The sequence below is a fragment of the Plecotus auritus genome, assembly GCF_963455305.1.
Source record: "Plecotus auritus genome assembly, chromosome: 1".
In the NCBI taxonomy this organism is placed as follows: Eukaryota; Metazoa; Chordata; class Mammalia; order Chiroptera; family Vespertilionidae; genus Plecotus; species Plecotus auritus.
In genome coordinates this window covers 202078668-202090872 of record NC_137770.1, presented here as the reverse complement: position 1 = coordinate 202090872, position 12205 = coordinate 202078668, and the positions used below count along the sequence as shown (strand labels likewise).

At 41.8% G+C, this 12205-nt stretch overlaps 1 protein-coding gene across 3 annotated transcripts in view; it reads left to right on the top strand.

Moving 5' to 3' along the window:
- The window catches only part of SLC4A4 (solute carrier family 4 member 4), a 348112-nt gene that overhangs the window by 204219 nt on the left and 131688 nt on the right, over positions 1 to 12205 (top strand). For all 3 annotated transcript variants that reach the window (XM_080659937.1, XM_080659935.1, XM_080659936.1), the window contains one exon: positions 3403 to 3479. In XM_080659937.1, the coding sequence (XP_080516063.1) occupies positions 3403 to 3479 (77 nt within the window). The remainder of the gene's footprint in view (positions 1 to 3402; positions 3480 to 12205) is intronic.

The window sequence follows — 12205 nt, the reverse complement described above, 5'->3', positions numbered from 1 at the left end:
GGTGCAAAATATCCACAATAGAACGTTGTTAGGGACCTGTTGTATAACAGCTTTTGGGTCTGCTAAAATGCTGCACTCAGATTTCTGATTCCCAGATATAATTTGGTTTGTCATCTCTTTTGGCTCTTGTCCTTGTCTTTTTGAATTGGGTGGTATGTTTCTGGAAAAGGCTAATTAAAACAGTGAACTTCCAAAACAAAGTTAGTTATTTACTTGATAGTGTAGGTGATGATTTAGAGGAAAAGCCTGGCATGACCATTTTTTGTCTGTTTATGTGGCAAGGATGCTAATTTACTGATTTGCTTGGATAGGACAGTTTGAAGCAGTAGCTTGGGGGAGAAAAGGTTATCAGAACTGCCACTCTGGCTACTTTAGCTTATTTAACCCCCTCTCAACTCTGATTCTGACTGGGACACCCTTTGGTTAAGATAACTGGTTTATTTAGAGCAGTAATTCTCAAACTTTAGCATGTTTCAGAATCACTTCCAAGGTTTGTTAGTGCCCACGTTGCTAAGCCCCATACCCAGAGTTTTGATATAGTTGATTTGGGGTGAGTCCCAGGAATTTGCATTTCTAACAAGTTCTCATGTGGTGCTGATGCTGTTGGTCTGGGGCCACAGGTTGGGAATTGGGAAGCATTTGTCTCTGGTTCAAGGTGTTAGGGTGTAAGGGTGAGGAATTTGTTAGGGAGGGAGGTGGGAAAAGATTGAAGAATGCTGATCATCTCCTTAGGGCTTACCTAGAAGTGTTGACTTTGAATTCTTCTAGCGTATTACAAAGTTAAACATTAGGGAACATTCCTAATTTTACTTTTTTTTTAAAAATATATTTTATTGATTTTTTACAGAGAGGAAGGGAGAGGGATAGAGAGTCAGGAACATCGATGAGAGAGAAACATCGATCAGCTGCCTCCTGCACACCTCCCACTGGAGATGTGCCCGCAACCAAGGTACATGCCCTTGACCGGAATCGAACTTGGGACCCTTCAGTCCTCGGGCCGACGCTCTATCCACTGAGCCAAACCGGTCAGGGCCCTAATTTTACTTTTAAATAGTACTTTTATTAATGAGAAAAGTTAAGTGTAGGAGGGACCATAGAGTTGATTATTTCTTAACACTGGCCTCCTTTTCCCCATCTGGTTCCTTCCTCTTCCTTGGACCTGTGCCTCTTCGTTCCCCATGTAATACAAATATAGATAGCTGTCTTTCAGAAATGAGAAATGATGAGACAGTAGATGAGGTTTCTTGGAAAAGTGGTGACATCAGTTAAGATTACCATCATAATAAAGACCTTATTCATTTGGCTTCCCCATACTCAGATTTTGCAGCAGTTAGGGCAGGACTTGGGTTGAAATGTTCCTTTTCAGTATTTCCAAAGCAAACCAGTGAGTGAGTTTAGGATATTGCCCAGGAAATTTAAATTACTTAATGAAAGACTGCCTTCAATTTATTTCAGTACTTCAACTTAATACAATTGCTTTATAATTAGAAATTAATCTTATCTAATTGCTTACCTAATCTACATTTAACTTATAATTAGTATTTCTAAGGTTTCATTGACATAGGAGTATAGAATTTAGATTTCTTTACTTACTCAGGTAGACTTTTTATCCATTTACTTCAAATAACTGGTTTTATATTTTAAGTATAAAGTGCAAAATTATATCTACTTCTTTCCTGTGCGTTTCAAACCCAACATTACCTTGGGGCATTCATGTTTGTACGTGGTATTGCTTGTATCCAGTGGTGTGCATGCAGTTCAAAGAAGAAAATGTGGCCTTCAAAGAAGTTCTTTTAATATTGCACATAAACATTTTTTCAGCTCTTACTTTCCTTTGAAAAATGCTCTGTGCTCAGATTTTCCTAGAATAAAATAACCCACCAGGTAAAGACTTTCAGAGACCTAGGACATGCTTACTCAATGAAATGCAACGGAGTGGAAAGCATCCTGTCTCTCAGCCCCAGAAAATTATGATTTTCCTGATCTAGTAGTTAAAGACAGTTATAGAATTTAAAGAGCTGCTGGTATATACACATTAAATTATTAAGAGTAAATTGCAATCTTTTGTAAAATTCTGTGTTGAAGTTTTGATCGGAAGGAATTAAAGTCTGTAATAAATATTTTTTTGGAAGCAAATGTGAAGCTGTGTTGGAACTTCTGCTTTTTTCCCTAACCCTTGTCCTCTTGGTGTGAAGACCAGCCTGAATCAGACCATTGAGGATTAAGGATGAATGCATTACTCAGCACCCTGCAGGGGTGGGTCAAGCACCCTGGCTTCAAAAAGTTACTCTTTTGCTTAGTAAGCCTAGAGCTTTCAGGTCAACTGCAGAATGAAAGTTCAGTATTGTGTTGATTAACACAGTCTACTTGAAAATGGTCTCTCACTCTTCCAGATGTCCTTCCTCTCTGTGCTTGTGTTAACAGTGTCTAAAATCACTGACTGGATTGCCAGTGGATGTTACCTACAGCAGCTGTGTTGCCAGAGAGCTTGGTTCCCCTGAACCATCCTTTGACTTGAATAAGGAGTTTGGCATGTTAAGGGGGAAGAAGGGACACAGTTATTTTAGTCTGGCAAATGGGAATGCAGGAACTAAGGGGAGCCTGTGATAACACTATTTTGAGGCAAAGAATGGGGATTCTGGATCAGATGCCTACTAAGGAGAAATATTCTTTTTAAAAAATATATATTTTTATTGATTTCAGAGAGGAAGGGAGAGGGAGAGAGAAATAGAAACATCAATGATGAGAATCATTGATTGGCTGCCTCCTGCACGCCCCCTACTAGGGATTGAGCCTGCAACCCAGGCATGTGCCCTTGACTGGAATCGAACCTGGGACCCTTTAGTCTGCCGGCTGACACTCTGTTCACTGAGCCAAACCATCTAGGGGAGGATAAATATTTTTATTAAAATGTTAGCTAGAGAAAGGAACACAGATAGCTTTTTGTGTTGATTGGAATGAGGGGTGTCCTAGGAAGGACTGCAGAGGCCTGGAAGAGAGGACAGTAGGCCTGAATCTGGGGCCAGCTCTGCTGACAAGAGAAAGAGCCTGGCTCTGCAGGGGAGAGGAAAAGGAAAGGCACCTGGTAGGTTAGGCTGTGTGTGAAAGGGCTGGGACAAAAACCAACCAAACCGGGAGTACATTTGTTTTTATGCCTTTTGTTTTTGATGTTTCTTTCCAAGTGTAACTTATCTTAAAATAGGGATTGGCAGTCAGACTTCAACAAGTTATGGGAGATTTTTCACACTTTCCCTTTAACCGTATCTGCGCTCCAACCTTGATCGTAGCTAAAGCATCATCACCATGCCCATCATCATCTACGAGTGTTAATGAAATATTCAACCAGAGTCTCTGTGCTTTTGAGAAGAAGTCTTAAATTAGGATTTGCTTTTGTTTTTCCAGGTAGCCCAGCCCTGACTCATAGGAATCTGACTTCCGCCAGTCTGAATGACATTTCTGATAAACCTGAGAAGGACCAGGTAAGCAAAGAATTCTTGCTCCTTTGAAATGTAAGACTAAGTGCATATCTAGAAGATGCTGGGAAAAGATTAGAAATGATAGTTCCCTGACTGAAAAGAACCAATATGTGTAGATGGGGTTTTTGTACTTTTTCTGTGGGAAGAGGAGGCTGTCTGTGAAAGGGATTTGGAGTTCAGAACCCAAGAATTAGAGTCATGACTTCAGCCTTTGTAGATGTAGTCTCTTGGGCAATTTGTTATAACTATAGTTATATTAGCTTTAAAATAGTAATAATAATCCCTACCTCAGGGTTATTGTGAGGATTAAGTGAAACACTTAATGAAAAAGTGCATTGATAAAGAAAGAACTAACATTCTGGCAATTGTTCATTCTTGGGTCTATTTCTGGCAAAGGTAATGTAGTTTTGCTAGCTGTAGATTTGTCTATTAAAATACATAGTAGGTAGACTATTTAAAATGTAGAGCAATTAGGGTTTGAGTCTCAATTTTTTTCTTTTAAAAAAATATGGTAGAAACTGGGCCATTTTTTCAGTTGGGAGAATATCCGGGCGGATAATAGAAAATGGTGAGCAGGTATAATTTTGCATTGTGCAATAAAAACCAAAACCAGTTGTGTGGCCTAAGTGGGTGAAATTTTTACCTGAATAAATAAATCAGAATTGTACATTTCTTCTTTATGAGGATGCATCTCTTTAACTAGCAACATTTGTAAAAAGTACAGGAAAGATGGAATTCATGTTCTTTCTTGTACATGAATATATCCAAAATAGCTTCTGGATTCTTCCTTCTCCTTCTCACCAACAGCACCCTAACAGGGCCATTATCATCTCAGCCTGTGTTGCTAGAAAAGCCCTTGGAGCTAATTCCTTGTCTCCATTTTTTCACAACTTAACACACTTTGTAGAATATTGTACTTCCATTTCTCCCTTGGATTAAAAGCTTGTAATGGCTTCCTATAAAGTTAAGTTCAGAATTGCCTGTATGACTTTTAAGATGCTCTGAAATCCCATGTTATCCTTCTTATCTTAATTTATTTTTGTTCCCTAGAAGAGGGATGTTTTGCTTTGGCCAGGCCTAATTTCTTCCCTCTTTACATTGAGATTAATTCTTGATTCCTAGTGCTACTCATCCTTCAAGTGCTAATGTGCATAGCTCTCCTCCCCTCCCTTTCCTGCCTCTTAAAATGATGGGGAGAAAATCATTAAATATGGAATACAGCAGCAGAAAAGGGAAAACTCAGTCCACTAGGACTTATTGAGGATTCACTTCAACACTATTTCATACATCTTGGTTCCACTCAGTATTTATCAAACAACATCTATATATATAAAAGCCTAACATGCTAAGTGTCTGACCATTTGGTCGACCACTCTACCAGTGGCTATGATGCGCACTTGACCATCAGGGGGCAGACACTCCGACTGGTAGGTTAGCTTGCTGCTGGGGTCCGGCTGATTGGGACTGGGCGAGATGGGCCAGACACGCTCTGGAGCTAACCTCCTGCGGTCCCTCCCCGGCCTCTAAAATATTTTTTTCTAATTAATTTCCTTTCAATGTGCACTAATTCGTGCACCAGGCCTCTAGTTTTTAAAATAATAGTTAATATTTATTGAGCATTTATTATTGGCCAGGCCCTAAGCTAAGAATTTATGCATACTCATTACATAAGGTTGGTACAAATGAGGAGATTTAGACTTAGGAAGATTAAATACATTGTTCTAAATGGCGATTTTCACTAAAGAAGCAACAGGAAGTCTCAAAAAAGACCACTTAAGGAATGCTCCCTAGAAAAGTACTTGGCTAAATAAAATATGGGTGTCAGGGGCTTAATAACCATGACTTTCAAGGGCCATTAAATTGAAAAGAAAAAAAAAATATGGGGAACCAACATAGATCCACAGTTCTTATATGTCATATGTGATTGTTTTCTTTTTACAAGTATATCAGATATGAATTCAATAGCATCAACTTGTTCTGGCTCTTGATTTTGATTGTTGTTCATACTGTATGGGAACAGAAGTGGAGAAGCCCTAAATCTATTTCTGATTCCATGGGGAAACTGAGAGGAACAGTAGCAGATTAGCTACGTGATTGTGATCCAGATAAGAGATGGTGATTGATAAGAATTGTCGTACCTTCATTCATTCATTCCTTTAATATTTGATTACACAATTATGCTATGCCAGCCTCTATATAAGGTATCATGCAACACTAATTATGAGGTTTGCCAGGGGTCATGATTCTAGATGAGGCAGAGTTAGGAATATCTGGTTGACATACTCTTTGAGGAAGGCTTTTTTTTATTAGGGACAGTTCTTCTCTGGATATTTGTCAATAAGCAGCTGATAAATGCTGAGAGAAATTTCTTACCTTCTTGGGTCTCTTCATATCTGGGCATGTGCAGAAGAAATTCAATGGCTTAAGAGGTATCTTGCACAAGATTTTGTATTAGAAGAAATAGGCTGGACATTATGTTTCTGGGGTGTTGATTTTACTATAAAACCTGTGTGATGTCCTTGAAACCAGAATCTTTGCTATCACTAGCATCTCATATTTATCAGTGGTTCTCAACCTTTCTAATGCCGCAACCCTTTAATACGGTTCCTCATGTTGTGGTGACCCCCAACCATAAAATTATTTTCGTTGCTACTTCATAACTGTAATTTTGCTACTGTTAATGAATTGTAATGTAAATATCTGTGTTTTCCGATGGTCTTAGGCTCTACAGCAGTGGTTCTCAACCTGTGGGTACCCACAGGTTGAGAACCGCTAGCAGGGTCACCTAAGACCATCGGAAAACACAGATATTTACATTACAGTTCATTAACAGTAGAAAAATTACAGTTATGAAGTAGCAACGAAAATAATTTTATGGTTGGGGGTCACCACAACATGAGGAACCGTATTAAAGGGTCGCGGCATTAGAAAGGTTGAGAACCACTGCATATTTATGAAGATTCAGAGTAAGATAAAACCAGGGAGATTTAATTTAGGAGTTTAGTTCTTTTTGTTTTCAAAGCCTGAAAATGAGGTTGATAAGGATATCATTATAAGAGCAACTATCCATCTCCATTTATCTAATATAACAGCCATAGTTAATGCAATGAGCCCTTTATCCTCCCCGCAAAGAGGAAGAATCTATGTTCTTTGCTTCCCACGAAAGAATTTGAAGCGAAGTTTTGTGACCGACCCATGATCTGTCTATGACCCAAGGTAGAGTAGGACTTCAAACTAATAGTTCCAGTTTCTATTACCACTATTTTAGTAACCTCAAATACAAAGGGTGCTAAGAAAAAATGGGCTTGCAAAGAAGATGAAGCTATGGCAAAAAAAACCCCACAAAACTAAAAAAAAAAACACAAAAAACAACAGCACAACAATCCTGGGCTTTTATTATATTGAACCTGCTTTTTTTCTTTCTCTTTGGGTAGGAAAAAAGGTTGCCAGGCTCAAATTTGTTTTGAAAAAGCTTTTATAATTAATTAGCCAGTGTCCTGGAAATGATCTTGGCAGTAAAGTCAAACTTGTTCTGTAGGCTTTTCCAAGTTGGCCCCAAAAACTTTCATCCCACTGGAACTAAAGTTTCTGATTGACTGATTGTTCTGCCTGGATACCATTTGAACAGTTGCGATGGTGCCTCCCGACTTCCTGGAGCTATGTGACTTCTCAGTAGCACAAGAAATGGGTTTAACTTTCAGAGTTATGAACAGGAGCCGAATTTCTCATTCTGTCAGCTACATCGTGACAGAATTTGAGGGCATGTTTTTTATGAGATTCTGTTTTGGGAAAAACAGAAGAAACAAATCTGTGGACTGTACTTTTTCTCTCTGGCTCTGCCAAGCCTGTGTGCTGATGATTTCAGTAGCGCTGCCCTGCGGAGAAATAGCTTAAAATAGTTAACGGCAGAAGAAGACTATAGCCAGAATTTAGGTGATTCAATGCTTCAGCAATATTCCAACTTGGATGTTCTATTTATTAAGCAGAAAAACACCTGGGAGAAGTAGATTAAAAAAAAAAAACATCTGGAACTCATCTACTTGTAAATCTACATAAATAATCTCTTCTATTTTGTTGCTATGGATGATTTTTTTCTTCCATTATCCAGTTATCTTCCCCAATTACCTTGTATTGATTAGTTTTTCTTTACCCTTATATTCGTTTTCTGTTCTTTTAAAAACCTACAAGTGCCTGGCCGGTGTGGCTCAGTGATTGAGTGTGGACCTATGAACCAGACGGTCAGGGTTTGATTCTCAATCAGGGCACATGCCTGGGTTACTGGCTTGATCCCCAGTAGGGGGCATACAGGAGGCAGCCGATCAATGATTCTCATCACTGATGTTTCTATCTCTCTCTCCCTCATCCTTCTTCTCTGAAACCAATAAAAATATATTTAAAAATGTGCAAGTGTGGTGGGTGCTTATCAAACATAATGGGTTTCGTTCTCATTTTCATGTGGGTATGGAATTAGCTGTGAGGATAAGAAAATCCTTCTCATCATGTTACTGCTTAGCCTTAACTCTCTGGTGGAAGTGCTGTGCTCAGTGTACAGTGACTTTAAAAGGGCTTGACATTTCTTTTCCTGGGTTTATCAATAATGCAATGACATCTCACAATTACACGACCAACCTTAAGTGAAATTGCAGTCCACAGATTGCAGCAGATGTAGTAGTTGTAGAAATACCTTACAGATTCTCAGGGAGAGATTTAGGGCTCAGACCCTTGGAACTTCTTGTCTGATCATCACTTCCATGATACTCATTACTTAGCTAGCTTTTCTGAGATCCTATCTATAGGTCTTCTGGTGGAATTTGGCCCAAGGTTAATTTCTAAAGTGTATTATAATCATTTTTAGCACTATCTATTGCCTATTATCTTTAAGTATACTTGGCTGTCTTGATTTCTATTTTTGAAGTCTTAGTCTTTTGCAGAAATAGAGCTGAATGTAAATATTTTGTCAGAGAGTAAGAGGATGAAACCATTAAGCCATGTGTAAGTTTGAGACTGCTAAGCCACAATTGCCTTAAAATGAAAATTAGAAACATTTTGTGATTAAACAACCCCAAATCCTTTTCTGACACATACATAATGTAGGAGCAAGTCAGCTACATTCAGCTGAGATGACTTTTCAACGTTTCGAAGATTCCCATCCTAAGGTTCACATAGAGCTTCCCTTAGCATGAATAACTATTTTATTTGTAAAAATACTAGAGGCCCAGTGCACGAAATTCGTGCACGGGGGTGGGGGTGTCCCTCAGCCCAACCTGCACCCTCTCCAATCTGGGACCATTTGAGGGATGTCCGACCACCCGTTTAATGGGCGGTCAGATATCCCTCTTGCAATCCAGGACTGCTGGCTCCCAAATGCTCGCCTGCCTCTGCCTGATTGCCCCTAACCACTTCTGCCTGCAGCCTGATCACCCCCTAACCACTCCCCTGCCAATCTGATCGATGCCTAACTGCTCCCCAGCTGGCCCGATTGCCCCTAACTGCCCTCCCCTATCAGCCTGGTCACTCCTAACTGCCCTCCCCTGCCAGTCTGGTTGCCCCTAATTGTCCTCCCCTGCAGGCCTGTTTTTCTCCAACTACCCTCCCCTGCTGGCCCGGTCATTCCTAACTGCCCTCCCCTGCTGGCCTGGTTCCCCCCAACTGCTCTCCCTTGCAGGCCTGGTCCCCCCCAACTGCTCTCCCCTGCAGGCCTGGTCCCCCCAACTGCCCTCCCCTGCTGGCCTGGTTCCCCCCAACTGCCCTCCCCTGCAGGCCTGGTCATCCCCAACTGCCCTCCCCTGCTGACCTTGTCACCCCCAACTGCCCTCCCCTGCAGGCCTGGTGCCGCCCAACTGCCCTCCCCTGCCAACCCGGTCACCCCTAAATGCCCTCCCCTGCCAGCCTCATTGCCCCTAACTGCTCTCCCTTGGTGGTCTGGTCCCCCCACAACTGCTCTCCCTTGCAGGCCTGGTCCCCCCAACTGCCCTTCCCTGCAGCCCTGGTGCCCCCCCAGCTGCCCTTCCCTGCTGACCTGGACTCTCCCAACTGCCCCCCTCTGTCAGCCCGGTCACCCCTAACTGCCCTCCCTGCTTACCTGATCACCCACAACTGCCTTCTCTTGCAGGCCTGGCCCCCCCAACTGCCCTCCCCTGCAGGCCTGGTCCCCCCCAACTGTCCACTGCAGGCCTGGTTCCCCCCCCCCCCAACTGCCCTCCCCTGCAGGCCTGGTCTCCCCCAACTGCTCTCCCCTGCAGGCCCGTGCCCCCCCCCCCCCCCCAACTACCCTCCTCTGCAGTACTGGTCTCCCCTAACTTCCCTCCTCTGCCAGCCCAGTCACCCCTAACTGCCCATCCTGCTTGCCTGATTGCCCCCAACTGCCCTCCCCTGCAGGCCTGGTCCCCCCCCCCAACTTCCCTCCCCTGCAGGCTGGTTCCCCCCCCCCCCCCCAACTTCCCTCCCTTCCTGGCCTGGTCTCCCCCAACTGCCCACAACTGCCCTCCCCTGCAGGCCATCTTGTGGTAGCCATCTTGTGTCCACATGGGGGCAGTCATCTTGTGTCTTGGAGTGATGGTCAATTTGCATATTACTCTTTTATTAGATAGGATATCTTTATTGTTGAAAGTATTACAGATGTCTCCTTTTTTCCCCATTGACCCCCTTCACCCCACACCCCCCAACCACCCTGGCCTTCACCACATTATTTTCTGTGTCCATGGATTATGCATATATGCATAGAAGTTCTTTGGTTAATCTCTCCCCACCCACCTACCTACTCACCTTCACTCAGATTTGTCAGTCTGTTCCATGCTTCCATGCCTTTGGATCTATTTTGTTCATCAGTTTGTTTTGTTCATTAGATTTCACATATAAGTGAGATCATGTGATACTTGTCTATCTCTGACTGTCTTAGTTCACTTAGCATAATACTCTCCAGGTCCCTCCATGCTGTCTCAAAGGGTAAGAGACCCTTCTTTTTTATTAATAGCTATTTTATTCACAATGATAGAAATATAACAGCACCTCCTTTTCTTTTTCATGGCTCAGCCAGAAAACCTTCTAACTCACACTGAGCACTGGCAGTCTCGCTCCACTCCTCAGAGAAGGTGCAGTGGCTAAGAAAGGCTCACGTTTTCCGAGGTTAGGGTGCTTATTGTTAGCATGTGTTCAGGGACCAGTGAAACACTGCTGTACCAGGAGGAATCACATCTGTGAAGATCTGAGGACGAAGGCGTGTTGTGAGGAGGTGGTTACAGTCGTCAGATGCCTTCAGTCACTATAGTTTTCATAACTGCAATGCGCTTCCTTGTGGTTCAGTGGCTACAGCTTTCCTTCGCCAGGTGTCCTCGATGGGAACTGGTGTGGGCATTGCAATGATTAGCTTTCATGTCCCTTTCCAAGGGGGTTAGCTTGTCACTTAGGTAATCAACCGAACTGATGGTTGTCATCACCTTTTCCCTTTCTATAAGAAATTTGACTTTATATATCTTCTCTCCCACCTGATACTCTCTCCCATATTCTTAAAGAATTGGCAATCAGTGGTTATTTGTAGTGTTTGAAACACACTGATATACTGATTTCAAGAACTCAAGTTCTTGAACCTATGTCCCAATTAAAATTGGGACAGTTGAATTTTCCCATTTTCATAATGCTGTTTTTCCGGGAAAGCTGTTTATCTGGATCAGAAGACTGGGTTTTATTTAAAAACAGCTTGAAAATGAACCAGATAATCCTGTTTGAAGTCAACTAAGTTCTATCTTGCATTTTCAGTAAGAAAAAGAGGAGTCTTTTGTAAACTTTAGCATGAAAGTTTTAAGTAACTGTGATAGTGCAATAAATTAGAACTTCTAAATAACCCCATTACTGTATGCTGCTTTGATTTAAACGTCCATTCATTTAAAAAATATATTCTGTGCTAGAATGGGTTCCAGAGGTGAATGCGACAGATAAATCTTTTGACTCATGGAGCTTTCCTGCTTTTGGGGGACAAATTGACAATAAACATCAAAACCAAGTAAACAGATGAATAAGATACTTTTGCACAATGATAACTGCTATTCTGAAAACACAGCAAGATAATGTACAGAGGTACAGGAAAGCTGGTTTTGGGGTGTGTGTGTGTGGATGGGGCGGGGTGCGGCTAGGCAGAGAGGAGAAGACCAGGAGGATGAGGTTTTCTTGCTGAGCAGAAAGCAAGAGTAAAGCCATGAGGCAGGAATGGTGTAGTCAAGACATAAGGGGGAGAAGAAGAAAGTCTCTGGAGTGACTGCAGAAAGGTGGCAGGTGTGCAGAGGTAGGTGAGGCCGGGGAAGGCTGCAGGGGGAACTTGTAATTTTACTCTGAGTGGAGTGAGACACTATTTTAGGAACTTTATCTGGAGAGTTGTGGGTTCTGATTTACATTTTAAAAAGATCCCTGGGGATGCTGTGTGATAGGATGGAGGAACTGGCCAGTGTTCTGGACCATCTTGTGTTATTCCTATAATTAAGCATTGGATGAGCACTTCAGTGCATGAAACTGAGAGCTTACAGACCCAACAACCAGTTTCTTAATGCATTTGCCATAGACGTCAAGACCTTATTGCTATCAAACAAAGGAAGTTCTGTTCCACAGATACTGTAAGAAAGAAAAAGAGTTTCCTAGTTAAAATATTTTCCATGTATTATTGATTATATTAAATTATTAATATTAATAAAATAGTATTATTTTTTAATTGTCTACAATTTTACATATGTCTCCTTTTT